This window comes from Lethenteron reissneri, chromosome 23, assembly GCF_015708825.2.
Source record: "Lethenteron reissneri isolate LAM-NWPU_2019-01 chromosome 23, ASM1570882v1, whole genome shotgun sequence".
NCBI lineage: Eukaryota > Metazoa > Chordata > Hyperoartia > Petromyzontiformes > Petromyzontidae > Lethenteron > Lethenteron reissneri.
In genome coordinates this window covers 842,959-870,942 of record NC_083801.1, presented here as the reverse complement: position 1 = coordinate 870,942, position 27,984 = coordinate 842,959, and the positions used below count along the sequence as shown (strand labels likewise).

Sequence of the window (27,984 nt, the reverse complement as noted above, 5' to 3'; positions counted from 1 at the left end):
CCAGGGAGCGAGAGAGAGAGACGCCGGCCACCCGCGTCACGCGGCGCTGTTGATTCAACTCGGAGCTGCGATGCGGCATTTGCGAGGTCAGCCACGCAGGCGGAGACGGCTGCTTATACCAGCTCGCTCCCTCCCGCCCTCCGGCCCTCCCTCCACATATCCCGAATGCCGCGCATTCCTGCAGCGGCAGGAATCCACTCAGTGGCGTTGATGAGAATACGTCCGACGCACACCGAGGTGGCAGCTCTGCCACCCTCTTCTCGCTCTACGCAGCAGCATCCTCCTCCTCCCCTACCTCCTTCCCTCCTCCTTCTCCCCTACCTCCTCCTCCCCTCCTCCTCCTCCCCCTGACCGCCTCCTCGCCCTCCTCTCCCCGTCGTCACCACCGCCACCGCACGCAGCCCCCGCAGCAGCGTCGCGCCACTCAGGGCCAGCGCCAGGGGCCCGAAATCGTCACCGCTCGTGAGCTCCGTGGAGTTTCATCTCCAAGCGCCGGACCCCCCCCCCACCCGCCCGCTGCTCAGGTGAGGAGCGAGCGAGCGCTGCCTGCGCCTGTACACCCAGAGGGGTTGCGAGAAGCGGAGTTCGAGCCCAGGATGTGATGGCTCTCCGGCTTGCCCTGGGCTCCTCGAGTCGCGGCTCTCACTCCTGTGGCAGCGGCGCCAGGGCCGAGTGTGAAGTGGCTGAGCCGCGACCTCCCGGAGCGCCACCTGCCAGGCCAGGGGGGTGGGGGGGGGGGCGTGTCAGAGCCCCCGCGTTGTACCTGGGGGCTGGTGGAGGCCAATATGGTGTTTGTATTCGCGTCCCCTTGCCTCTCTACTCTCGGTGTCTCTCTCCATTACTCTCACCGTGCCTCTCTCCATGACGCTCTCAGTGACTCTCCCCGTGACTCTCTGTGTCGCTGTACGCACAAGTTCAGTCTGCGCCTCTTTGTGTCTCTACCCCGTGTCTTGTCTAACTCTCCGTGTCTCTGTCTCCCTCTCACCGTGTCTCCCCCCCCTCTCTCTCTCGGGGAACTCGGAAATTCCACAAAAAAGCGTCGACTGTCAGCAGCGAGCTCTCTACAACGGCCACTCACGCAGACTTCACTCCGCATTACGCTCGAGCCTCTAGCGCATTCAGCGGGAATCCGGCTGCGGTTGCTGCTGTCACATCTCGGGGAATGCAGCTGACTGCTGCACCAGTTGAGAAGCAGCAGCAGTCAGGATGATTGCCGATGATCCGTCACTCGCTTATTCACTCGCTCGCTCACCGTCGACGGTCAGACACCTCCTTGTCGCTCTTCTGTCGCTACTATGCCTACCACGGGCTACTGTTGCCGTAAACGTCACTCGATTATTCCTCCCATCCGCGTGTGGGGGGGGGGGGGGACTCAGTCTATGGGACAATGACGGTCGCTCTGTCAACCGCGCGGTGCGTCGTGTTTCCGTGGGAGCCCCCGCTATCCGGAACCCACGGCCACCGCCATCTCGTTGCACGTTGGCAGTCGCGTCTACTCCACGGGCGACCCCGAGGAGTCGCTGAAAGACCCCCACACCACCCTCTCGCGCGGTCCTCGAGCGAGCCTGGCTTGGCGCCTCTGGGAATGATCGTGCGCGTTAATAAGTGTGTACGTATATTGTTGTTACGTCTCACCCGTGCTATGTTCAACAACACATTCACTGACCCACTCACTCATTCACTCGCTCACCCACTTAGCCATCCACTCGCTCATCCACTCACCCACTCACTCACTCACCGATTCACCCACTCACTCAACCCCTCAACCACGTTTTTGGGTTTAGATCGCGTTATTTATAAATGTGTCGTAACCCTCCACCACCCGACACGGCCAATCAGTAAAAAAGTGTCACGTTGACAAAAGACAAATAGTTCACTGCTTTAGCCCACCGGTGTGTTGAAGCCACAACATTTACAATTTGAGTACGACGTTTCGCTGGTAATTGCATCCAGCATCATCGGGCAATTCGCCAGAATGGTGAGGCTCTGCTGTGTCTCCCGTTCTTATATAGAGGGAGACACAGCAGAGCCTCACCATTCTGGCGAATTGCCCGATGATGCTGGATGCAATTACCAGCGAAACGTCGTACTCAAATTGTAAATGTTGTGGCTTCAACACACCGGTGGGCTAAAGCAGTGAACTATTTGTCTTTTGTCAACGTGACACTTTTTTACTGATTGGCCGTGTCGGGTGGTGGAGGGTTACGACACATTTATAAATAACGCGATCTAAACCCAAAAACGTTGATTATGAATAACATTGGTCGCGAAAGCCTACGTGTTAAACTGACTGAACCACGTACTCACCCATCCACCCACTCACCCACCCACCCACTCACCTACTCAGCCATCCATTCGCTCATCCACTCACCCACTCACTCACCGACTCACCCACTCACTCAACCACTCACTCACCCACCCACTCACTTTCCTACTCACTAACCAACTCACTCATCCACTCACCCACCCACCTACCACACTGAAGGTCACATCACTTATCTTTCTGTCTTCCCTCTCACACCGCTCCACTTTGGGATTCCGTCCCAACATTGTCTCTTTTTTGAAGCTCTTTTAATGACGTTGCTCAGTTCAAGACACGCGTTTATTTTACGCTCCAACAATGCCGGAATGTCTGGGCCCCTTCGTGAGAGTGAAAAGTCTCTATATGTGTGTGTGTGACCTTGCCAGCCGTGTTCACACAAGGACACGCCTAGTCTCACCCCGATATAATCTCCACAGCACGAGGAATGAGCTCCACGCGCAAAAGGTATGTGTATGGCTATCATGGGTTACCAAGCATGAAACAACAATCATGTATGTGCAATGCATATACAGTGAACCCCAGTTTATTTCATGGCGTTTACATGACGTAGTTTCGCTTTAACGGTGTTTTTATTTTCCGCGATTCTAGGGCGGAACTGACTACTGGCTATATTGCCAGTCTAGCGCGTGAAGGACTACTCGCTATAACGCGAGTCTAGCGTGTAATGGACTACTCAATATAACGCAAGTTTAGCACATGACAGACTACTCGCTATAGCGCAAGTCTAGCGTGTGATGGTCTACTTGCTATAACACGAATCTAAGGCATGTCGGATTACTCGCTATAAAATTAGTCTGGGGCGTGACAGATTACTCACTATAACCAAGTCTCGGGTGTGACGGATTACTCGCGCTAACGCAAGTCTAGCGCGTGACGGACTGCTTGCTATAACTCGAGTCTAGAGTGTAACAGACTACTCGCTATAGCGCGAGTCTAGCACGTGATGGACTACTCGTTATAACGTGAGTCTAGCGTGTGACGGACTACTCGCTATAACGCAAGTCTAGCACATGACGGACTACTTGCTATAATGTCAGTCTGGGGCATGACAGACTACTCGCTATAGCGCAAGTCTAGTGTGTGACGGTCTACTTGCTCTAACGCAAGTTTAGCGCATGATGGACTACTCGCTATAACGCCAGTCTAGTGCATGACGGTCTAATCACTATAATGTAAGTCTACCATGTGACGGACTACACGCTATAATGCGAGTCTAGCGTGTGATGTACTACTCACTATAACGCAAGTCTAGCACGTGACGGACTACTCGCTATGACGCGAGTCCAGCGCGTGACGGACGACTTGCTCCAACGCGAGTCTAGCGCGTGATGGACTACTCACTACAACGTAAGTCTACCATGTGACAAACTACTCGCTATAACACGAGTCTAGGGTGTGAAGGACTACTCGCTACAACGCGAGTCTGGCACGTGATGGACTACTTGATATAACGAGAGTCTTGCATGTGACGGACTACTAGCTATAACCCGAATCTAGCACAATTACGACTATTCGCTATGACGCGAGTCTACCTCGTGATGGACGACTTGCTATGATGTGATTCTAGGGCATGGCGGATTACTTGCTATAACGCCAGTCTATCATATGATGGACTACTCGCTATGACGCCAGTCTACCATATGACGGACTACTTGCTATAACGCGAGTCTGGGGCATGACGGATTACTCACTATAACCAAGTCTAGCCCGTGACGGATTACTCGCTATATCGCTAGTCTAGCACATGACGGACTACTCGGTATAATGCGAGTCTAGCGCATGACAGACTACTCGCAATAATGCAAGTCTAGCGCGTGATAGACTACTCGCTATAACACGAATCTAGGGTGTGACGGACTACTCGCTAGAACATTAATCTAGTGCGTGACGGATTACTCACTATAACATAGTCTACCATGTGATGGGACTACTCACAATAACATGAATCTAGGGTGTGACGGACTACTCGGTATAACGTGAGTCTAGGGCATGTCGGATTACTCGCTATAACTCGATTCTAGCGTGTGACAGACTACTCGCTATAACTCCAGTCTAGCATGTGACGGACTACTTACTATAACGCAAGTCTATCGAGTGACGGACTACTCACTATGAAGCAATTCCAGCGTGTGATGGTCTACTCGCTATAAAACGAATCCAGGGTTAACGGATTACTCGCTATAACGCGGGTCGATAGCCTGACGGATTACTCCCTTTAAGGCCAGTCTAGCCCCTAAAGGACTACTCACTATAACACGAGTCTAGCATGTGACGGATTACTCGCTATAACTCCAGGTTAACACGTGTTGAACTACTCACTATAACACAAGTCTAGCGCGTGATGGACTACTCACTACAACGTAAGTCTACCATGTGACGGACTACTCGGCATAAAACAAGTCTAGGATGTGACGGACTACTCGCTATAACACGAGTCTAGAGGGTGATGGACTACTCGCTACAACGCGAGTCTAGGGCATGGCGGATTACTCGCTAAAAAGCCAGTCTAGCGTGTGACGGACTACACGCTATAATGCGAGTCTAGCGTGTGATGTACTACTCACTATAACGCAAGTCTAGCACGTGACGGACTACTCGCTATGACGCGAGTCCAGCGCGTGACGGACGACTTGCTCCAACGCGAGTCTAGCGCGTGATGGACTACTCACTACAACGTAAGTCTACCATGTGACAAACTACTCGCTATAACACGAGTCTAGGGTGTGAAGGACTACTCGCTACAACGCGAGTCTGGCACGTGATGGACTACTTGATATAACGAGAGTCTTGCATGTGACGGACTACTAGCTATAACCCAAATCTAGCACAATTACGACTATTCGCTATGACGCTAGTCTACCTCGTGATGGACGACTTGCTATGATGTGATTCTAGGGCATGGCGGATTACTTGCTATAACGCCAGTCTATCATATGATGGACTACTCGCTATGACGCCAGTCTACCATATGACGGACTACTTGCTATAACGCGAGTCTGGGGCATGACGGATTACTCACTATAACCAAGTCTAGCCCGTGACGGATTACTCGCTATATCGCTAGTCTAGCACATGACGGACTACTCGGTATAATGCGAGTCTAGCGCATGACAGACTACTCGCAATAATGCAAGTCTAGCGCGTGATAGACTACTCGCTATAACACGAATCTAGGGTGTGACGGACTACTCGCTAGAACATTAATCTAGTGCGTGACGGATTACTCACTATAACATAGTCTACCATGTGATGGGACTACTCACAATAACATGAATCTAGGGTGTGACGGACTACTCGGTATAACGTGAGTCTAGGGCATGTCGGATTACTCGCTATAACTCGATTCTAGCGTGTGACAGACTACTCGCTATAACTCCAGTCTAGCATGTGACGGACTACTTACTATAACGCAAGTCTATCGAGTGACGGACTACTCACTATGAAGCAATTCCAGCGTGTGATGGTCTACTCGCTATAAAACGAATCCAGGGTGTAACGGATTACTCGCTATAACGCGGGTCGATGGCCTGACGGATTACTCCCTTTAAGGCCAGTCTAGCCCCTAAAGGACTACTCACTATAACACGAGTCTAGCATGTGACGGATTACTCGCTATAACTCCAGGTTAACACGTGTTGAACTACTCACTATAACACAAGTCTAGCGCGTGATGGACTACTCACTACAACGTAAGTCTACCATGTGACGGACTACTCGGCATAAAACAAGTCTAGGATGTGACGGACTACTCGCTATAACACGAGTCTAGAGGGTGATGGACTACTCGCTACAACGCGAGTCTAGGGCATGGCGGATTACTCGCTAAAAAGCCAGTCTAGCGTGTGACGGACTACTCGCTAGACGTAAGTCTACAGGGTGATGGACTACTCACTATAACGTCAGTCTGGGGCATGGCGGATTACTCGCTATAACGCCAGTCTAGCGTGCGACATTCTAGTCGTTATAACATAAATCTAGGGCATGATGGGTTACTCGCTATAACTCGAGTCTAGCCTGTAACGGACTATTCGCTATAACATGAGTCTAGGGTGTGACAGATTACTCGCGATAACCAAGTCTAGGGCATGACGGATTACTCGCTATAACCAAGTCTAGGGCATGACGGATTATTCGCTTTAACGCTAGTGTAGTGTGTGGTTGACTACTCGCTATAAAGTAAGTCTACCATGTCACGGACGACTCGCTGGAACGTAAGTCTAGGGTGTGAGGGAATACTCCCTAAAACCAGGTCTCACGCGCGACGGATTACTTGCTATAACACTAGTCTAGCACCTGATGGACTTCTTGCTATAACGTGAGTCTAGTCCATGATGGACTACTCGCTATATCGAAATGTAGCGCGTGACGGACTGCTCGCTATAACGTGAGCCTACTGTGTGATGGTCTACTCTCTATAACATGAGTCTAAGGCGTAACGGATTACTTGCGATAACGTGAATCTAGAGCGTGATCCACTATTGGCTATAACACGAGTCTAGCGCGTGATGGATGACTCCTAAAATGCGAGTCTAGCGTGTGACGGAATGCTCACTATAACGCGAGTCTAGCACATGATGGATTACTCGCGATAACTCCAGGCTAACACGTGTTGAACTACTCATTATAACACAAGTCTAGAGGGTGATGGAGTGCTCACTATAACTGGAGTCTACCATGTGACGGACTACTCGCTATAAAAACGAGTCTAGCATGTGACGGACTACTCGCTAGACGTAAGTCTACAGTGTGATGGACTACTCACTATAACGTCAGTCTGGGGCATGGCGGATTACTCACTATAACGCCAGTCTAGCGTGTGATGTTCGAGTCGCTATAACATAATCTAGGGCATGACGGATTACTCGCCATAACACGAGTCTAGCGCGTTACCGACTACTCGCTGTAACGCGAGTCTATCATGTGACGGACTACTCGCTACAACGCGAGTCTTGCACGTGACAGGCTACTCGCTATAACACGAGTCTCGCGCATGATGGACTGCCCCCTATAACTCGAGTCTCGCGTGTAACGGACTATTCGCTTTAATGCAAGTCTAGCACATTACCGACTACTCGCTGTAACGCGAGTCTAGTGCGTGATGGACTACTCACTACAACTTAAGTCTACCATGTGATGGACTACTTGCTATAACACAAGTCTATTGGGTGATGGATTGCTTGCTATAACTCGAGTCGACCATGTGACGGACTGCTCATTATAAAGCCAGTCTAGCGGGTGGCGGACTACTCGCTACAACGCGAGTCTAGGGCATGGCGGATTACTCGCTATAACGTGAGTCTGGCGGGTGGAGGACTACTCGCTACAACGCGAGTCTAGGGCGTGATGGACTACTCACTACAACGTAAGTCTACCATGTGACGGACTACTCGCTATAACTCGAGTCGACCATGTGACAGACTACTCACTATAAAGCCAGTCTAGCGTGTGACGGACTACTCGCTAGACGTAATTTTACAGTGTGATGGACTACTCCCTATAACGTCAGTCTGGGGCATGGTGGATTACTCGCTATAACGCCAGTCTCGCGTGTGACGTTCGAGTCGCTATAACATAAATCTAGGGCATGACGGATTACTCGCTATAACGTGAGTCTTGCACGTGACGGACTACTCACTATAATACGAGTCTACGGCATGGCAGATTACTCGCTATAATGCCAGTCTAGCGTATGATGGACTACTCGCTATGATGTAAGTCTACCCTGTGCCGGACTACTTGCTATAACTCGAGTCTAGCTTATGATAGACTACTTGCTATAACTCGAGTCTAGCGTGTTAGGGGCCACTCACTATAACGCAAGTCTAGCGTGTGATGGACTACTAGCTATAACACGAGTATAGCACGTGACGCACTACTCGCTATAACGCGAGTCTAGGGCATGTTGGATTACTCGCTATAATGTAAGGCTGGAGGATGATGGATTACTTACTATAACCAAGTCTCGGGTGTGACGGACTTCTCATTATAACGCGAGTCTAGAGGGTGTTGGACTACTCTCTACAATGCGAGTCTAGCACGTGACAGACCACTCGCGATAGCGCAAGTCTAGGGTGTGACGGACTTCTCGCTCTAACGTGAGTCTAGTGCATGACAGACTACTCGCTATAGCGCAAGTCTGGGGCGTGATGGATTAGTCACTATAACTAAGTCTAGGGCATGACAGATTACTCGCTGTAACACTAGTCTAGCATGTGACGGACTACGTACTATAACGCAAGTCTATCAAGTGACGGACTACTCACTATTAAGCAATTCCAGCACATAACGGTCTTCTCGCTATAATACGAATCTAGGACGTGACGGATTACTCGCTATAACTCCAGGTTAACACGTGTTGAACTACTCACTATAACACAAGTCTAGCGCGTGATGAACTACTCACTACAACATAAGTCTACCATGTGACGGACTACTCGCTATAACACAAGTCTAGCGGGGGATGGACTCTTCGCTATAACTCGAGTCTACCAAGTGATGGACTACTCGCTATAAAACGAGTCTAGGATGTGACGGACTACTCGCTAGACGTAAGTCTACAGTGTGACGGACTACTCACTATAACGTCAGTCGGGAGCATGACGGATTACTCGCTATGATACAAGTCTAGCGCATGACGTTCTAGTCGCTATAACATAAATCTTGGGCATGACGGATTACTCGCGATAACGCGAGTCTAGAGCGTTACCAAATAATCGCTGTAACGCGAATCTAGCGCATGATGGACTACTCACTACAACATAAGTCTATCATGTGACGGACTACTCACTATAACCCGAGTCTAGGGTGTGACGAACTATTCGCAATAACGTGAGTCTAGCGGGTGACAGACTACTCGCCACAACGCGAGCCTAGCACATGATGGACTACTCGCTATAACACGAGTCTAGAGCATGATGGACTGCCCGCTATAACTCGAGTCTAGCCTGTAATGGACTATTCGCTGTAACGCAAGTCTAGAGCGTGATAGACTGTTCACTATAACACGAGTCTAGGATGTGACAGATTACTCGCGATAACCAAGTCTAGGGTATGACGGATTACTCGCTATAATCAAGTCTAGGGCATGACAGATTACTCGCTTTAACGCCAGTCTAGTGTGTGGTCGACTACTCGCTATAAAATAAGTCTACCATGTCACGGACGACTCGCGATAACATAAGTCTAGGGTGTGAGGGAATACTCGCTATAAACAGGTCTCACGTGTGATGGATCACTCGCTATAACGCTAGTCTAGCACCTGATAGACTCATTGCTATAACGTGAGTCTAGTCTGTGATGGACTACTCGCTATATCGCAAGTCTAGCACGTGATAAATTACTCGCTATAACACCAGTCTAGCTATGATGGACTACTCATCATAACAAAAGTCTAATGGGTGATGAATTACCCGCTATAATGTGAGTCCAGCACGTGATGGACTACTCGCTATATCGCAAGTCTAGCGTGTGACAGAATACTCGCGAAAACGCCAGTCTAGCGCGTGACGGACGACTCTCTAAAACTCGAGTTTAGCACATTACCGACTACTTTCTATAACGTGAATCTAGCGCATGACCAACTACTCTCTATAACACGAGTCAATGGTGTGGGGGATTACTCGCTATAACGCAAGTTAAGCGCGTGACAGATGACTCGCTATAACGCGAGTCTAGCGGGTGACCGATTACTCGCTATATTGCAAGTCTAGTGCATGACGGACTACTCGCTATAGCTCAAGTCTAGCGCGTTTCCAACTACTCACTATAGCGCAAGTCTCGGGTGTGGCGGTCTAATCGCTATAACACGAGTCTAGGGCATGACGGATTATTCGCTATGATGCCAGTCTAGCGCGTGACGGACTACTCGCTATAACGCGAGTCTAGCGGGTGACGTATTACTTACTATAATGCAAGTCTAGCATGTGACGGACTACTCGCTATAGTGCAAGCCTATCACGTGATGAATTACTCGTTATAACACCAGTCTAGCATATGAAGGACTACTCCCTATAATGTAATTCTAATGGGTGATTAACTACTCGCTATAATGTGTCTACAATGTGACGGTCTACTCGCGATAATACGAGTCTAGGGCATGACGGATTATTCACTATAATGCCAGTCTAGCACGTGATGAACTACTCACTCTAGCGTGTGACAGAATAATTGCTATAAGGCGAGTCTACTGCGTGTCGGACTATTTGCTGTAGTGCAATTCTAGCACATTGATGGACTACTCGCTATAACGCGAGTCGAGCGGGTGACGGACTATTCACAATAACGCAAGTCTAGCACGTGATGGACTATTCGCTATAACTCGAGTCTAGCGCGTGACAGACTACTCGCTATAACGCGAGTCTAGCGGGTGACGGATTACTTACTATAACACCAGTCTAGCATATGAAGGACTACTCACTATAACGTAAGTCTAATGGGTGATGAACTACTCGCTATAATGTGAGTCTACAATGTGACAGTCTACTCGCGATAATACGAGTCTAGGGCATGACGGATTATTCACAATAACGCAAGTCTAGCACGTGATGGACTACTCGCTATAACGTGAGTCTAGCACATGACGGACTACTCGCTATAACATGATTCTAGCACGTGACGGACTACTCGTTATAACGCGAATCTTGCGCGATTCCCACTGCTCATTATAGTGCAAGTCTAGTGTGTGACGGTTTACTCGTTATAACACGAGTCTAGGGCATGGCGGAATACTCGCTATAACACCAGTCAAGTGCGTGACGGACTACTCGCTATAATGCAAGTTTAGCGCATGATGGACTACTCGCTATAACGCGAATTTAGCGCGTTTCTGACTACTCACTATAGCGCAAGTCTAGGGTGTTACGTTCTAATCGCTATAACACGAGTCTTGGGTATGACGGATTGTTCGCTTTGCCAGTCTAATGCGTGACAGACTACTCGCTATAACGCGAGTCTAACAGGTGAGGGACTACTCGCTATAACGTGAGTCTAGTACGTGATGGACTACTCTCTATAACGCGAGTCTAGCGCATGATGGACTACTCGCTATAACTCGAGTCTAGTGTGTGACGGACTACTCACTATAACGCAATTGTAGTGCGTGACGGACTACTCGCTATAACGCGAGTCTAGCGCATGATGGACTGCTCGCTATAACGCGAGTCTAGTGGGTAATGGACTACTCGCTATGTGAGTCTAGCGCATGATGCACTACTCGCTATAACACAAGTCTCGCGTTATGGCAGCTTTCTGTGATGCTGAAAGTTGGTACTGTAGTCCTGTGGTACTGGTATTGTAGTACAGTTGCTTGCGTAACGTCATTTCACTCCCTCATCTTTTCCCTCTCACTCACTTCATATTTAGATGACTGTCACACATCGTGTATTTATAGAAATAATCTATAAACACAATATTTAAAAAAGTTCAACATACATACGTAAAAATAAACTTGTAAAACAGTGTACTGTCAAATAAACAATAATAAAACTATGGGCTGGAACGGCATCCCCACCTTGACCGTTATTCCTTACGCTTATCGCGAATTCATTTTACATGGACATTTTCAGGATCGCAACCCCACGTAAACAAGTATGAAGAATATATTTTTTATAAAGTCTGTTCCATGTATATACATTATAAGTAATCGGTTGACGCATTTTCATACAACATGTTTTCGCTATAACGCAGTTCTATTGGTAACGCGGAACGTGCACCGTTATAACGCGGTTTATGAGTGGTTGACGATGAGCTACTTTCTTGAGCTGCGCGGCTGAGTGGAGTGATACAATACGTGGAATGATACAGTAAGGCGGCAGCGTACCCTCATCTCGGTTCCTGTCATGGGATGACTGTAGGCTGAGTTTACAATGCAAATGTGCTTCAGTAACTCGATAATTCCTCGCTTCACTCGGTTTTCGCTTAACGTGGTACTTTTCAGGACGAATGCACCTCATCCCGTGTTCAAAAAGGACTTACTGTAATGCCCTCTATTCACCCAGAAAAAGCCCCGCCGAGTCTCAAGGCTATTTCAGGAGGGCCCTGCTTTGGGACGTTTGGCTCAATATCCATTAACGAGTGGCACATAGGAAGAAACTGGAGTAGCTATCATTTAGTTTAATCCGATGGTTTATCCAGGAAAACCTCATTGAGTCGAAATTCTTTTTTCAGGAGAGTCCTGTCACGTTTTCCTAGTCGGGGGTGATGTTGCTCTCTTAAATCCCAACTGAGTAATTTTCAGGTAATTTTTCAACTTTGGGATGTTTTGGCCATTACCAGTTCAACTGTACGTGTGTTTTATCTATGGGCGCAAACGGGAGAACCAGGAGGAAACCCATGCAGAACAGGGGGAGAGAATACAAACACTACACAGAAAGGCGCCCGAGTTGGGAATCGAACCCAGGCCCTTCTTGCTGCTATGAGTAGCGAGCGTCACCACCGAAAAACTCAATGCGTAAGAGGGGGTAACCCTTAACCCACGCCGCACGGATGGATTTAATCCTCCATTCTGTACTGCTATATGGCTACCTCACAAGCCCAAGCATGAAGGCGCCTCTCATTCCCCAGGCAGGGTCCCGTGCACGTAGCCCCTCGGCTCCTCATCCCTCCCCGTGGCCGATGACGAGGTCAGTGAGGTGGGGTGATCCACGTTGCCCGAGCGAAGTGGCCCCACGCCTCCACCTGACAAGAAACCTCGTGGGCTCGCGCTGCCTGCACATACAATGGGCGCTGTGAAGTGAGAGAATGAGGCCTACATTATGATGCTGAATAGGTGTGTTATGCCCAAATAACATTAATATGTTCGTTAGCTTGCTCGTATAATGAGTTACGGAACAGGAATTTATGGAAATAAAAGCGATTTCGATCCCATTCTCCAACCCACCACGCTTAAACACGCAACACCGTTAACCCATGGTCGACCCCATGTTGTACCCCACGCCCAAACCCGTAACAGCTCGAGCGCTTCCTAAGAGCTGGGCGAGAGGAATTTGAAAAGCGCTTTGTCAAGACCTCTCTCGCGGCAGGGGGCAGGTGAGCCAGCATCATCAGTCAAGCGCAGCGGAGCTCATTATACGTGCCCTCCTCCCCAGCACACCGTGGCATCAGGGCGCCAAGTGGCGTTTCTCCAGCAGGCTTCGGCTTGCTTGATAGACGTGAAAGGTATGAAGTTGAAGTGGAGTGTGAACTAAGGCTGAAGCTCGTGCCTAGCCAGTCGGAGGCTGGCACAACTGGCCTGGAAGCCCAGAGGGCTAAGCAGGCTGGTGGCTACAGCGCCGTCGCGCGTGCGTCTTGTGCCAGTCGTGAGTGGCTCATGAATGATTGTTTATCAGCTGATGCCAGTGGCGAGTACATACAATCCTGTACCTCGTGTGTCTGTTGTTAAATATAGTGCATACCCCACGAAAGCAAGCGACACAAATAAAAGAATGTGGCTATGCAGCCGGCCAAGTATTCTGTGAATGTCGGCGCCTTGATGGGCAGGGTACCGCTCGCTCTCTTGTGTACCGGCTGGACTGCCGCCCGTCCAGTCTGACCAGTTCCGCGTGCATTCATTTTACGCGTTGGTGCGTGGGTGTGTCTGTCTGTCTTTGTACTGTCGTGTGTGTGTGTGCCTGTGGTTTGATCTGTACGCGAGTTTGTTAAGAATTCACGCGCCTTCGGCAAAGTGACCCTGAAGGGACGGCGAGCACAGATCGGCAAGGACTCCAGCACGCGCGCGTTCTTGGTGTGCGTGGGGATTGGCGACCGAGTCATTCTGTCAAAACATTTCCTCCCCCAAAAGTAAATCGTTGAGTGCGTAACTGCACGAGCATTCACGGCCAGAGCGGGCGTCCCCTGTGCCCTGGGATGACGACGCCACCTAATTGTATAAAGTTCATTCAAAAACCAATACCACGTTTTGGTGGCTGCCGGGATTGCAAGCCACGGTTTCCCCAATCTCCCCAATCTCCAGTCCTCGCGACCGAACCACCACGCGACGTCTTTTCCGCATTTACCAATTTACTCCTCCTCATCCATCACACTAATTAACTCGTTCCACCTTGCACGAGCCTGATAATTGTTAAACACGTCCCACGTAAGGCGCCAAGTAACCCTCCACCACCCGACAATATTGCCATCTTTACAAAGATATTCATATTTGTCAATGTATTGGTCAAATACCGGGCAGAGCAACCCGATTAGTGGGTTACCTGAGCAATGGGGGCGGGGCTATAAGGGAGGGGCTACCTGAGGAATGGGAGGGTCTAGTGATCGAGTAGGTGGGGCTGGCAGCTCGGCACGCGAGTCCCTGTTGAGCCGTACAGGCACTGTTCCCGTGTGTATCAGCGTTACAAATCGCTGGTGGTGCAGTTTGTTTTTCACTACCGGCTGAGACCTTGGGTCCGAATACCGGTTCCAGCAGCCCGTGGTTAGACCGGTGTTTCAAGTTTACCAATGTATGCGCTCATAATTCGTTAAGTCACTTAATTCGGCTCAATCCCATCTCTGACAATGCCCTGATGCGTTATTAGCACGGGAAGGAAACTGATCGTGAATTAAGCGACCTTTTGCATCGAATCTTGAGGTAGCTCTGTGACTTCGTCTTCCATGATCGTTTTCTGACACAGGGTTGTGCACTGCTCGCAGCAGAGATTTTGTGAATGAAATTGGCTCTGCATCGTAAGACACCATTTGTGCTGTAAGTAGAACTGGAGAAAAATGAAACATCACACGATGTGGGAGCAGCCTCAAGTTCAGGTGTATTTAACTACGCAGGCGATAACTCAAGGCACCAGAGTAACTCTCATTTTCAAGGGTGACTTGGGTCACCAAAATAACAAAAGCTAAAACATTAAATAAAAACCCTTACAAAAATGAAGTGAATAGAAATCAGAATAAAAAAACTGTACTGTATCAGATTAGGAATTTAAAATCGAGATCAACTTAGAGTTGAATATTAAATTCCCTGCAGTACGAATCGGCTCAAACGCAGATGACCTCCATCCTGATCACACTACAGTCTACAATACCAAGCTACATAAACATGAAACGTTACACGGACATCATGGGACCTCCTTTGTCAGTACCAAAATTTGGGAATAGGTTTTCCCCTTTTTTCTGGCAACAAAACAGGTGTTAAGATGTTAAAACACCAAACTGAAACCTTTTACAAGGAATCATGTCTGCCTCATATGTTGGTACTGATGTACCTGCTCACCCCGAGCTCTCATTACTCTTGATAATGATTGTCTTTGTGCTGTATGCCTTTTGGCGTCCTCTAGTCTAACACCTTTTGAGACGAGGCTCCAAAGAAAGCTGTCTCTGGTGTGGACCAATCAGTTTCAAAGACAATGCATATATTATCAGAGTATGTTTTTTAAAATGCATTCTGACCACAAGTATTGTGGTTAATGCAGACATGATTCCTTGTAAAAGGCTTCAGTTTGGTGTTTGAACATCTTAACACCTGTTTTGTTAACAGAAAAAAGGGGAAAACCTATTCTCACGTTACGCAGATATAGGGGGAGTGGAGTGCTGATATGTATTATATTCTTCTGTATGGTAATAGTTGCATCTCATGGCCCAGTGTGTCTCATGGCCCAGTGTGTCTCATGGCCCAGTGTGTCTCATGGTTCAGTGTGTCATGGCCTAGGTGTGTTTCATGGCCTAAGTATCTCATCGCCCAGTGTGTTTCATCGCCCAGTGTGTCTCATCGCCCAGTGTGTCTCATCGCCCAGGTGTGTCTCATGGCCCAGGTGTGTCTCATGGCCCAGTGTCTCATTGCCCAGGTGTGCCTTCTGACCCCAGCGCGACTTCGGACCTGACCCGCGTCTCCCCTCCGGCGTCAATGGCGTGGCACCCCACGCACGTGAACGTACTGGTGCGCCAGGCGCGCAGCTTGGGCCGGGAGGCCAATGCCTACGTGACCTTCAGCCTGGGCACGCAGCTCTACCGCACCTCAGTGCAGGGGCCGAGCTGTGACCCCAAGTGGCTGGAGGAGTGCACACTCGATATTGAGCGCTGGTCTGGTGGAGACGGCGACGGCAACGGCGAGGCGGCGGTTCACGATGCTGCAGACGAGCGAGAGGGAGGCCGAGCGAAGAAGGCGAAGGCGAGGCACTCGCCACTGCTGGTGCTCGCCGTGATGCACAGGGTCACGCTGGGGGCGGACAAGTGCCTGGGCAAAGTGGTGTTAGCCCTGGAGGAGATCTACCGGGACAAGGCGAGGACGCGTGCCGCGTGAGTGATGGATGCGCCGTGCGCATGGCCACTGTTATTCAAACCCAGGATTTTGGCGGTCCCCCTCCTTACCTTCTTCTGTTCCTCTCTTGGAACTTCACCTCTTCTCCATTGCCCATAGGCTCAATACAGCTCATAGACCCAACGTTGCCCATAGACTCAATGCTGCCCATAGACCCAATATGCCCATAGACCCAACACTGCCCATCGACCCAAAGCTGCCCATAGACTCAACGCTGCCCATATACCCAACGCTGTCCATAAAACCAACACTACCCATAGACCCAACACTGCAATAGGTTTTCCCTTTTTTCTGGCAACAAAACAGGTGTTAAGATGTTAAAACACCAAACTGAAGCCTTTTACAAGGAATCATGTCTGCATTAACCACAATGCAAACAAAAAACATACTCTGATAATAACCAATTCAAATTTTTTTGGTACTGGCAAAGGAGATCCCATGATGTAGCTGCTCACCCGAGCTCTCATTACTCTGATGATGCTTGTCTTTGTGCTGTACGCCTTTTGGCGTCCTTTGGTTTAACACCGTTTTGAGACTAGGCTCAAAAGTGAGCTGTCTCTGGTGTGGACCAATCAATTTCAAAAACAATGCATATATTATCAGAGTATTCTTTTTTTGCATTCTGACCACAAGTATTGTGGTTAATGCAGACATTATTCCTTGTAAAATGTTTCAGTTTGGTGTTTTAACATCTTAACACCTGTTTTGTTGCCAGAAAAAAGGGGAAAACCTATTCTCAGACTCAACATGCCCATGGACCCAACACTGCCAACAGACTCAATGCTGCACACAGACCCAATGCCGCCTACAGACCCAGCACTGCCCACAGACCTAGCGCTGCCCACAGACCCAGCACTGCCCAGAACCAACGCTGCCCGCAGACCCAATACTGATCATAGACTGAACACTGCCCCTGTATAAGGCTGTGAGGCTATGCCCATGACCCCGGGGTGTCGTTGTACCCTTAGATGGCACGCGCTGGTGGGGGGGCGCGGCGACACGGCGGGGGGGCGCGGCGAGCTCGAGGTGACCATTAGCTTCCTGCGGAGCACCAGAACAGGTGTGGGCCTCCCCCTCTTCCCTGCACCTCCACAACGCATGCATGAGGTCACACCAGGGCCAGGAGACACACTGGGCCATGAGACGCACTGCGCCATAAGACACACTGCACACATTTAGAGCCTTGAATTATTTTTTGTCATATTGACTCATTGTCATTACCATTGTCAATCCACTGCTGGATGAAGGCCTCCCCACATCGCCACCCTGTATTGATGGTGCAGGGGTTTATTTGCCACGTGGCGCCTGGCACCTCAGAGAACCCTTGACTTTCGTGTCTGTAAATCCCACTGCAATCGACGGCCCAATTATTATCGAGATGACGCTGGTTTACCGAAGGAAAGTCTCTGTTACTTTTCAGGAGGGTACTGCCAGGTTTTATACGGTTATGTCTATTGTATTCTATGCTGTGCACAATTAAACTCGGATTTGCCATTCCGAGTAATTTTGCCATTGCATTTTGTTCACTGACTCAGCTGTATGCTGTTTAAGGAGAGTTTGTGTTATTTTGGGCATCTTGTGACAGTTTCCACAAAGCATTACACACCGGGCCATGAGACACGGTGGCTGTACTGAACCCGTGCCCCGTGACCTCCCTCTCTCTGTCTCTTTCTCACCAGGTGAAGGGGCATCGGGAGCAGGGGAGGACATGAAGAATGGCCTCAAGGAAAGGTACGCTTTAAAAGACTGTTATGGTGAGGGCTGTCAGCGAGCATCACCTACGAAGGCCGCCACGGCACACAAGGTTGTGGGTGGCCAATACCACGCTCGGCCGCCTTTGTCTCCCCAGTGTTGATGTTTACACACTGCACCAGATACTCGTTTTAAGGCTGAGTCGACTTAGGAGGTGGGGGGGAGTGGGGGCCTGAATTGGTTCAAGTAATTGTCACTGGTGTTGGCCATAAGCGGGAATTGAACTCCGGTCTTCGGGTTCATAGCGCAGTGTGATAACTGCTATTCTAATGACACACACACACAAAATCACCTTCACACTGACTCCACATTGATACTCACCGATACTCACGGATACGTACACACCTTCGCTCTCACCGAGCTTGGTGGTGGCGATGATGGTGGTGATGGTGCCGGTGGTGATGGTGGTGATGGTAGTGATGGTGGCGATGGTTGTGATGGTGTTGGTGATGTTGGTGGTGATGGTGCCGCTGGTAGTGATAGTGGTGGTGATGAAGCCAGTGGTGGTGATGGTGGTGGTGATAGTGGTAATGATGGTGGCGGTGGTGATGGTGGTGATGTGTCCCTGCAGCGTGGCGTCTCCTCGCCGCATGTCGCTGGCTCGCTCCATGTCGGACCTGGTGAGCCGGCGTCTCGCTGGAGCCCCCCTGGATGAACCTGAAGGTCGGGAGAGGCACCAACAGGAGCATCACGGCTCCCTTCCCTCCCTCTTTCCCGCTCCACCACACTCGCCATCACATCAAGCACATCGTTAGTGTAAACTCAGTAGCATGGTTGCCTACGTACGGGATGAAAGAAGTTCAACAACATACACAGCAGTGAATATTGAACATCGGGAGTGAATAGTGAACATCTCACACAGTGAGGCGGCCCAGTGGTTATGCATTTCTTGCTTGTAGCAGATTCACGATTCGAATCCTGCAGGCCACTCTGGTTAATACTGCGAGTATATTGACCGTAAAATACTATGTGCCGCCTGCTTAACGGTGGACATTAACGATCCCGTGATTGCATAAAAAAATGAGTAGGCCATTGTGCGCTCGCATCGTGGCTTCAAATTTACCACTTAAAAAAAACTGCACCGCAAATTAGTCAATTTGGATTCTGCACAGAGCAGCAGCAACATCGCACCCTCCACTTACTGCGAAAAGTTGGCAAGACCCTCCTGAAATAGAGTGGAGACTCGGTGAGACTTTCCTTTGGTAAACGAGCGTCATCTCACAATAATACGACCACAATCAAAATACAGCAATACCCCACTTTACGTCGGGGATGCGTTCCTGAAAGGTGTGATGACGAATATCGAAACGACATAAGTCGAAGCAATTTACAGGGTAGGTGGTGGAGACAAAGGCTGAGACGCGACGGATGATGAGAACTGACTGACGATGCTGTCAGTGACGTAAGTGTGGGTTAAGCCGATATACATCGGGTATTGGTATTAATAAAGTGAAACGTATTTGCAAAACGGCTTTAAAGGGGGAGACGTAAACCGGGGTATGATTGTATTAGTAAAAAAAAATTCATTTAATTCTTACTTTCTCATTAAGCCTTTCCATCCTCAGAACCAGCCCGTCGTCTCATGCCCGCAGCACCGTATGTAAGGTCCTGTTGTTATCATTACTACAACGCTCATTTGCCCAGGAAAGCCTCAATGAGTCTCATGAATCTCCTTTCAGTCGGTAGGGGGGGTGAACATTGTTGTGTTTAATTCAATATGAGGCGGCTTGTGTGAATGTGGGCAGAGCCCCATATGAGCCTGTCCGTTCTCACTGAAGGAGAGTGTGGTTGGATGTTTAATATTCGTTTTAGATTCGTAATGAAAGCGCTTGGCCACGCCGTTCAAACTGTAATATAATGGAAAGGGATTGCAAAAACGTGTGGTTACCACTGGTTTCGCAGAGAATATAGATTGCAATCTGATATATTTCAAACAGTTTTTTGTGTTTAGTTTGTTGTCCTTCCCCCGCACCTCCGATTAGCCCGGTTGGCTACATACGGTGTGACAAATTCAACATACATACATACAATCTCATCTTTGCGAGTTTTCACGGAACATTTTTTAGGATTCACAGTGAAACCAATGGTACCGCATACATTCACAATTGTGTCTCTCCACATTGCAGTTAGAATGACGTGGCTAAGCGCTCTCGTTGCAAACGTCAAACGAACATCAAACGTTCAACTACACTCTCCTCGGGTCCCCGTTCTCCCCGCCGCCCAGATGCAGACACGCACACCCACAGGAGGTCGTCCAGTGCATCAAACCACTTCATTCCAGCGGACCCCAAGTCCAAGCTGGCTCGCTCCAACTCGGCCGTCGAAGGCCACGGCACTGACGCTCCGATGGCGGGCAACGGCGGCGGCGTGGAGTTCGAAACGAGGCCGCCGGGCCATGCATCGCTTGGAAAACCAAGCGTGAGGCCTCAACTCGGGCCAAGGCCGCCTGAGACGCAGGGCCGCTCGCTCTTCAGGAACCGCGCGCGGCCGCGGGAGGGCCCCACGGGAGCGCGGCAGCAGAGGGAGCTCGCCACAGCCTCCATGCATCCGAGCTTGGACAATGAGGTGGGTACATGCGTCCCTTTTGGAGTGGAGCAGGAGGGGTGGCCCCACGGTGGCTAGGAGATGTTAACTCCCTCGCCTGGCATGCAGGAGATCGTGGGTTCAATTCCGAAGCTGACACCTGTATATTAGGAGTTTGCATGTTCTCCCCGTGATCACGTGGATTTGTTTTCCGTTTTTTCCCTCCACATTTAGAATCAACAAGCCACTTTCATTGAGCTATCATTTGTTTTGTAAAAGAGATAGATAGCTCAGTGGGCTTTACCTAGGGAAATAAAAATAGTTTAATCGTTTAGTTTAATACTTTCACCAGGTGTGTGGAAGTCTTAGCTTGGGAGAGGCTCAAGCCGGACTGCACAACGCATGTGCCAGTGCCGTGCGGTAGACTCTGCTAGGTGAAGGTTCGGCTCGGGAAAGAACAATGGACTCGCCTCGAATCACGAGGACTATGAGACGGAGCGTGTGTGGTCCATGGTGCTCAGTGCTCGGTCACCGGCCAAATAACTTAAACCCTACACCACCCGGCAGTCAGAAACTTTTTTTCATTCTGGAATCTTGGGTCAGTTTGAATTTTGGTAGAAGTTTTCAGAATGAATGAATGGGGCATGACCCTAGTTGTGTATCAAAATTTTTATTTTCCAGATATTTCCACAAAACAAACAGTAGCAGACAATCTATGTGTGTGTGTTTATTACCCGCTACGAACACGGTGATCCCAGTTCGATTCCCACTCATGGCCACCACCAACACCAGTGAGGATGATCTAACTGGTCCTTGGCCTCCCTTAGGTCGACTCAGTCTCAAATGAGTACCTGGTGCAATATTTAAACATCGTCTTTAGAGAGACAAAGGCAGCCATGCGTGGTGCTGGCCTTCTACCTGCCCGTGCCGTGACAGCCTTCATAGGTACTCGCTAACAGCATTTGCCACTACAGTCTGTTAAGGCTATACGGGGGATCTTTGTCTTTGATCTATTGCTCAGTAGTCTGTGTTGTCGCAACCTCAATCGTGATGCCAAGGATAATTTATCATCATGAATGCATTGTATGCTTGCATTTATCTTTAAAAAATGCAACCTCAATCTAAGAACAACCAGCCGTGCTGCGGCGCTTGGCCTGTAACCCATCACTGTGGGGGCAGTGAGATCGCCGTCTCCTGGATTCTAGCCAGGGTGTGGTGATAGCACAGCAAGTGGGTTCATCCCCATCTGTATTCCATCTGTACAGGGATCGAGTATTACCCCTGCACTCCGCATGCATGGGTTTTCTCCGGGTACTCCGGTCTCCTCCCACGTGTGTAATAATCACTAGTTAGTGGAGTTGGCCAAACGTCCCAATGTAGATCAAACGGAGCTTGGGAAATTGTTGGCGCTGGTTCTGGCCGCCTCTCCACTTTCCTGTGGTTTCCCCACGCCTATGAATCTGACAAAAACTGTGCGCGAAATCACATCTGTGACATTTATTGAATCTCGGTACAGTAAGTCCTCGTTTAACGCGATAGGAGATGCATTCCTGAAAGTTCCACATTAAGCGAAAAACGTGTTTAGCAAAAACAATTTCTCCATAAATAATGTAGTAGCGATAAAGTTTGGCGAGATACGATGGACTACGCAGAAACAGCAAGATAGCGCGACAAATAAGTGAAGGGTACGCCGCTGCGTTACTGTATCATTGCACATACTGTATCACTGTACCGCTCGAAACAAGTTCGTCGTCGTCCGTTATAACGGTGGTCATTCCGCGTTATAACGGTGCACGTTCCGCGTTATAATGGGTGCGTTCCGTATTGTGTGAAAAGTGTTCCCTAATACTAATAGGAAGAAGCGTGTTACAGAGAAAACGCCTTGTGTGAACACCCCCACATTAAGCGAGGACTTATCGTACTTGGTAACGGTGTTGGGCCTGCCTGTGTGTGCGGAACAGAAACTCCGGAATCTCAGCCGGGCCGATCTCGTTGCGCTGATTATCCATCACAAAGAAGATCTGGTGGCCAAGGACGACCTCATCCGCTCCTTGGAAGACTACATCGACACCCTGCTTCTCAGGGTCATGGAGCACACGCCCTGCCTGCTTCGCGTCCCCTACACGCCCTGCTCACCCCGCCGTTAGCCACCTCACCAGCTCACCACCTCACTTCCTCACCACCTCACTACCTCAGCCCTCACCACCTCTCCCCTCACCACCTCACCCCTCACCTCCTTGCCACCTCAACAGCTCACCACCTCACTTCCTCACCACCTCACTACCTCAGCCCTCACCACCTCTCCCCTCACCACCTCACCCCTCACCAGCTCACCACCTCACTTTCTCAACACCTCACTACCTCAGCCCTCACCACTTCTCCCGTCACCACGTCACCCCTGAGCTCCTCGCCACCTCATCACATAACCACCTCACTTCCTCACCACATAACCAACGCACCTCCTTGCCACCTCACCACTAACCACCTCACCGCTTCTCCACTCAACTCCTTGCCACCTCACTTCGTCATCTCACCAGCAGGCTCCATGCTCACCTCCCCGCGTCAGCCCACCGCACCACACACCTCACCAACAAGCTCGGTGTTCATCTCTCCTCCTCACCACGTCGTGCTGTGATGCGGAAGTGGGCAGACATGCGTCGTTCTTCCCTCTGCGGGGGCGAGGGCTCCCTCTTGAACTGCGCCACGCATGGCTCCCTCGGCTCGAGGACATGGGAGTTACGCCGCGGGCCACCTTGCCTCCCCTCACACGCAAGTAGGCCGGTCGCGCTGCGCACGCGATGACATTTCACAAAAGTTGAGCCTCCCATTTTCACTTCTGCGTGGGCTCAGCATCGCATCGCCCCCTTGTGAGTTCGTCGGCACGTGCGGTTGGAGGGACCTTGTCAAAGCTGGGTGGCTGAAGGACGCTAACCCGCAGGTGTCGGCTCCGGCTCCTTCCGGGTGGGGTGGGAGGAGAGGCAGTCGAGCTGCTGTGTGGGGGGGCCACCGTAAAAGTGAGCACTCCTGAGCAGAGTGAACTTGGCTGGGCCAGAAGGGGCATCTGGTGGTGCAAGATCCACCCCGAGCGCCACGCCTCGTGTCGCGACTTTTTCCATCGCTGTGTCAGCGGAGGGCCACGAGGAATGTGAGGCTCGAATAATGTTTTTAAATACCACAATTTTTTAAAATTCTATTCCAATTATGTATTCATGTCACGTCACGAGATACGTGTTCATTTGGAAATCAAGCAGAGCAGTGCACCACCCCGTATCAAAGAATGTCCCACAGAAGCAGAAATCACAGGACTACTTCCGAGCTTTGTATACCCTGCGACAGAGAACTGTTAGGTAGATTAAATATATTTTTTTATTCTTAGAACTGGAATGTTGGCCAAATCAACTTAAAAACAAAATTTTACGCAACACGTTTTTTTTTGTTCCATTGTTGGCGACCGGGCTGAGACAATCACCTGACTCCGCTTAAGAACCCGGTTTAAACCCGATGGTCACCGACCCACCCCCTGTCACCTCTGAGCCAAGACGTTGAGACGGCTCCTCAGGCCACACGGCTGGCTCCGTTGTAGTTTCACGGCAGGGTGAGACGCCAGTCGCACCGTTTAAGGAGACAACATCTGGGTGATGACGTGGCCCAGCAGTAGCACGCTCACCGCTCATTGCAGAGGTTCGCGCTTCTAATCCAGGAGGCCACCCTGGTTATTACTGCGGTGTGGCTTAACACAAAAATACTATGGGACGTCTGCTTCACAGTGAACGTTAAAGACGTCATTCGGAAAGAGAAACGCGTTCGCCATCATGTGCCACGTGAAAAGGTACACCACTGAACATTCAATTGCGTTGTTGCTCTGGAGGCCTGGAGATCGATGATCGATGTTCGGCCGCCGTTTTAATGGCGTATGGTTGTGATTTCTCACTTAATAGAGGGGGCTGCATGAAGGCTGCCATCTTCCACTGCAATACTCAATTGGGATTACACGAAACACCATCGCCCCTTACTGTGAAACTCCTGCGGGGTGTGTCTAGGAAACGCAGCGCGTTCCTGGTCATAAATGTCTAAATTATACGTTTGAATGGTAAATACTTAATCGTTATTAACATTAAGTAAGAGTTATGAAGAGGTATGTGGACAATACCTTAGTTATCCTGTTAATTACTGTACAGTAAACAAGTTTAGTACTGTATGGTCACATTTTGTACGGATGTGTGTGTGTACGCACATAGTATGTCATGTATGTGTATGTGCGTATGAGTGTGCATTTTTATATTCTTTGGGTATTTCGGTAAAGTCACCGAAAGACCCAAAGAATATGAATTCCTGCAGTCACGAAAACTTTATGTGAATTTTAATTTACTGAAGCAACTTGTAAAAGCAACGTTCGATACATTTACTGAGTCAATGAGTAACTAATCAGTACTGCAAACTGAAAGGAAACTTTTCCATAATCAAGGTAACTTGTTATGGTGAGTAACGTGGCGTTGTGTAACGTTACCGCCTTCAAGTAACTTCCCCATCACTGCTTCTGGCACCGTTCTGCTGTCCTTCGCAAATGTCACCTTCATCCCCCATCTTGAAACGAAACATCTCGGATCCCATTCCAGAAGACCATTTTTGCCAGTATTAAAATGATGAAAAAAAGAATGACCTTTATCCTTCCTGGAAAGCATACAGGTGTTAAGATGACCAAACACTAAATAGACACCTATTGCAAGGCATCAAATCTGCAATAACCAGAGGTGGGACAAAGTCATTGTTATGCAAGTCCAAGTCGAGTCTGAAGTCATCAAATTCATGACTCGAGTCTGACTCGAGTCCAAGTCACATGACTCGAGTCCACGCCTCAGAGGTGGGACAAAGTCATTGTTATGCAAGTCCAAGTCGAGTCTGAAGTCATCAAATTCATGACTCGAGTCTGACTCGAGTCCAAGTCACATGACTCGAGTCCACACCTCTGGCAATAACCACACATGCTTATGATAAACATGCAAACAAACATTCTTTGATAATGCATGCATTGTATTTAAAACTGATTGGCCTACATAAGAGACAGTCTCCTTCGTGGCGTTGTCTTACAAGTGTTAAACAAAAGAATGGCAAAAGTTGAACAGACGATAAATATGCAAATATCAAAATATTCATAGCGCGGGTCGAGCAGTTTAATATATGGGACCCTTTTTGTCGGTATCAAGATGACGAAAAAATAATAGGTTTTACCATTTATAGCAAGAATATAGGAGGTGTAAAGATGTTCAAACCCCAAACAGACACCTATTATCACAAGGCATCAAGGTAATGGAGACCCTCTTCGGATCCCAATCACCTTGCAAACGTCCACTGTCTGTCACACGGTGGATGTATCCCTGAGTCATGTTTTCAACTGCTCTCCAAGGTTCCTCCTCTGGCTGTTGCACGGAGATGGTTATACTGTGCATAGTTCATAACCTCTTGCTCTCCTCCAACCATAGCACTCTCTTCTTGCTTTTGTCATCTCTCACTGTGGCTTGCAGCACTTCACGTCGTTCATTTCGTCTCTTTGTTCGTTGTCTCTGTACGAGACCTGTTGTACTCTCCTGTTCTTTTCCGCTCTGGTGTTCAGTAGAAGCTTAACATTCGCCTCTGCTTATGTTCATCTTCTATTCAGGAAAAGGCTTCACTGAGTGTGGTGGGCCACAGGATCGCCCCTTGCGCCACCCTGGAGAACTACACTGCCGTGTGGTCACTACCACGACTAGGGCTGTCCATTGCTGACCTTTCCTAAACGTTGGGGGAAAACACGTTAACCTTTTAAACAAGGGTTGATCTTTTGCCTCACTGTCATGGTAAATAATGCCTCATTTGCACATTGCAATACCGTTGTGATACACAGGGTCGTGATGATGAAAGTGATGATCTGGATGGTTGTCGTGGTTGGTGCAATAGAGTCAAGCTCTGCGAAGTTTATTCATGCACTTCACTTGAGGCCAATAACAATAATAATTGGTTTTTAACCAAGAAAGCCTCACTGAGTCTCGAAGATATTTTTAGGAGGGGACTGCTTTGAGATGCCTGGCCCATACCAATAATAAGTGGCATGTAGGAGGAACTGGAGTACCTGGAGAAGACCCACTCCTACGTGATAATGAACACTGAAAGCTCTGCAAATATGGATTACAGAATGCGTTGGTATACTGCCAGCTTCTGGCCGCATCACAACCCAAGCTTGCACCAGCTGATATCCCAGACAGTCTCATTCGAGTTCAAACCAGGCTCACATTGTGTTGCTCCGACAAACGCCTTGCGTATCGCCGTTAAGCACAGAGCTGCAGCGTGCACATCCACCGCCATGGTTCTTCACCCACGTGTTTGTTGAATGGTAAATATTTACAAATGTGATCAGAAATATATTTTGCACAGTGAGTGTGTTTCAAAAAAAGAATAACTACAAACGTAAGTGATGCGAATGATTTTTCATTTATAAAAGTGCTGTAAATGTGTTACATTTTTTTTCGTCTGTAGGCAATCGAATTCTAATTCTGATAGGGCAAGTGAATCATTACTTGAAGGTCTGAATCTTGTTTTGCTGTGTGCTACGGGATTTCTTGTGGAGAGTTCACAATCAGGATTTTTGAGTTCCATATCGATCTTCCACTCAAAGCGTTTGCATTCATACAAAGCGTCTGTATATCGCTGTAGGGAAACGCCACTCTTCCATCTATTATCCGCTTTCCCTTTTATAAAATGGTCCGCGCGGTGGTGGTGGTGTCGAGGCGTTTCTCTGCAGTTCAAATGAGATGTGTGTACTTGATTTACTATGATTTTACAACGCCTGTGCTGATGTTTGGACGCTTTACTTAAGTGTGGGTTTTGTATTAATTAAAGCTGCAGGAGACCGCTGCCTTCACTGCTGTGCTCTCATTGTCATTCCGGATGCGCTGGTGGTGGGAAGGATATCTGCACTTAATAAGAAGTATTATTTGAACCAGAGAGTTTTATTAACCTATCGGAAAAACATTACCCAATGAATCGTCCATGGCCCATTGATTCCCTATGAGGAATTGGCAGGAACGTTTACAAGATTAAAATGATTAACAATGACAACATCTTGCCATTGGGGCGGCAGTGTCAAAAGCGCATCGTGAACATTGGCGCCGCGCAG

At 49.0% G+C, this 27,984-nt stretch overlaps 1 protein-coding gene across 1 annotated transcript; it reads left to right on the top strand.

Moving 5' to 3' along the window:
* The first annotated feature begins 45 nt into the window (after window positions 1-45).
* LOC133345813 (rab11 family-interacting protein 1-like) lies at window positions 46-27,729 on the top strand. The gene is made up of 8 exons (XM_061556813.1): window positions 46-86; window positions 402-524; window positions 16,106-16,537; window positions 17,528-17,619; window positions 18,239-18,290; window positions 18,883-18,974; window positions 20,536-20,876; window positions 22,796-27,729. Exons 3-8 carry the CDS (start codon window positions 16,146-16,148, stop codon window positions 22,979-22,981), a joined length of 1,155 nt encoding a protein of 384 aa, XP_061412797.1. The 5' UTR covers window positions 46-86; window positions 402-524; window positions 16,106-16,145; the 3' UTR covers window positions 22,982-27,729.
* The last annotated feature ends 255 nt before the right edge of the window (window positions 27,730-27,984 follow it).

What these genes read in the sequence shown, in the direction of transcription:
- LOC133345813 (XM_061556813.1), top strand. Translation starts at nt 16,146, where the DNA reads ATGGCGTGGCACCCCACGCACGTGAACGTACTGGTGCGCCAGGCGCGC. An exon ending in AAGAATGGCCTCAAGGAAAG is followed by an intron (nt 18,291 to 18,882) that starts GTACGCTTTAAA and finishes GTGTCCCTGCAG; the next exon opens with CGTGGCGTCTCCTCGCCGCA. An exon ending in ATCCGAGCTTGGACAATGAG is followed by an intron (nt 20,877 to 22,795) that starts GTGGGTACATGC and finishes TGTGCGGAACAG; the next exon opens with AAACTCCGGAATCTCAGCCG.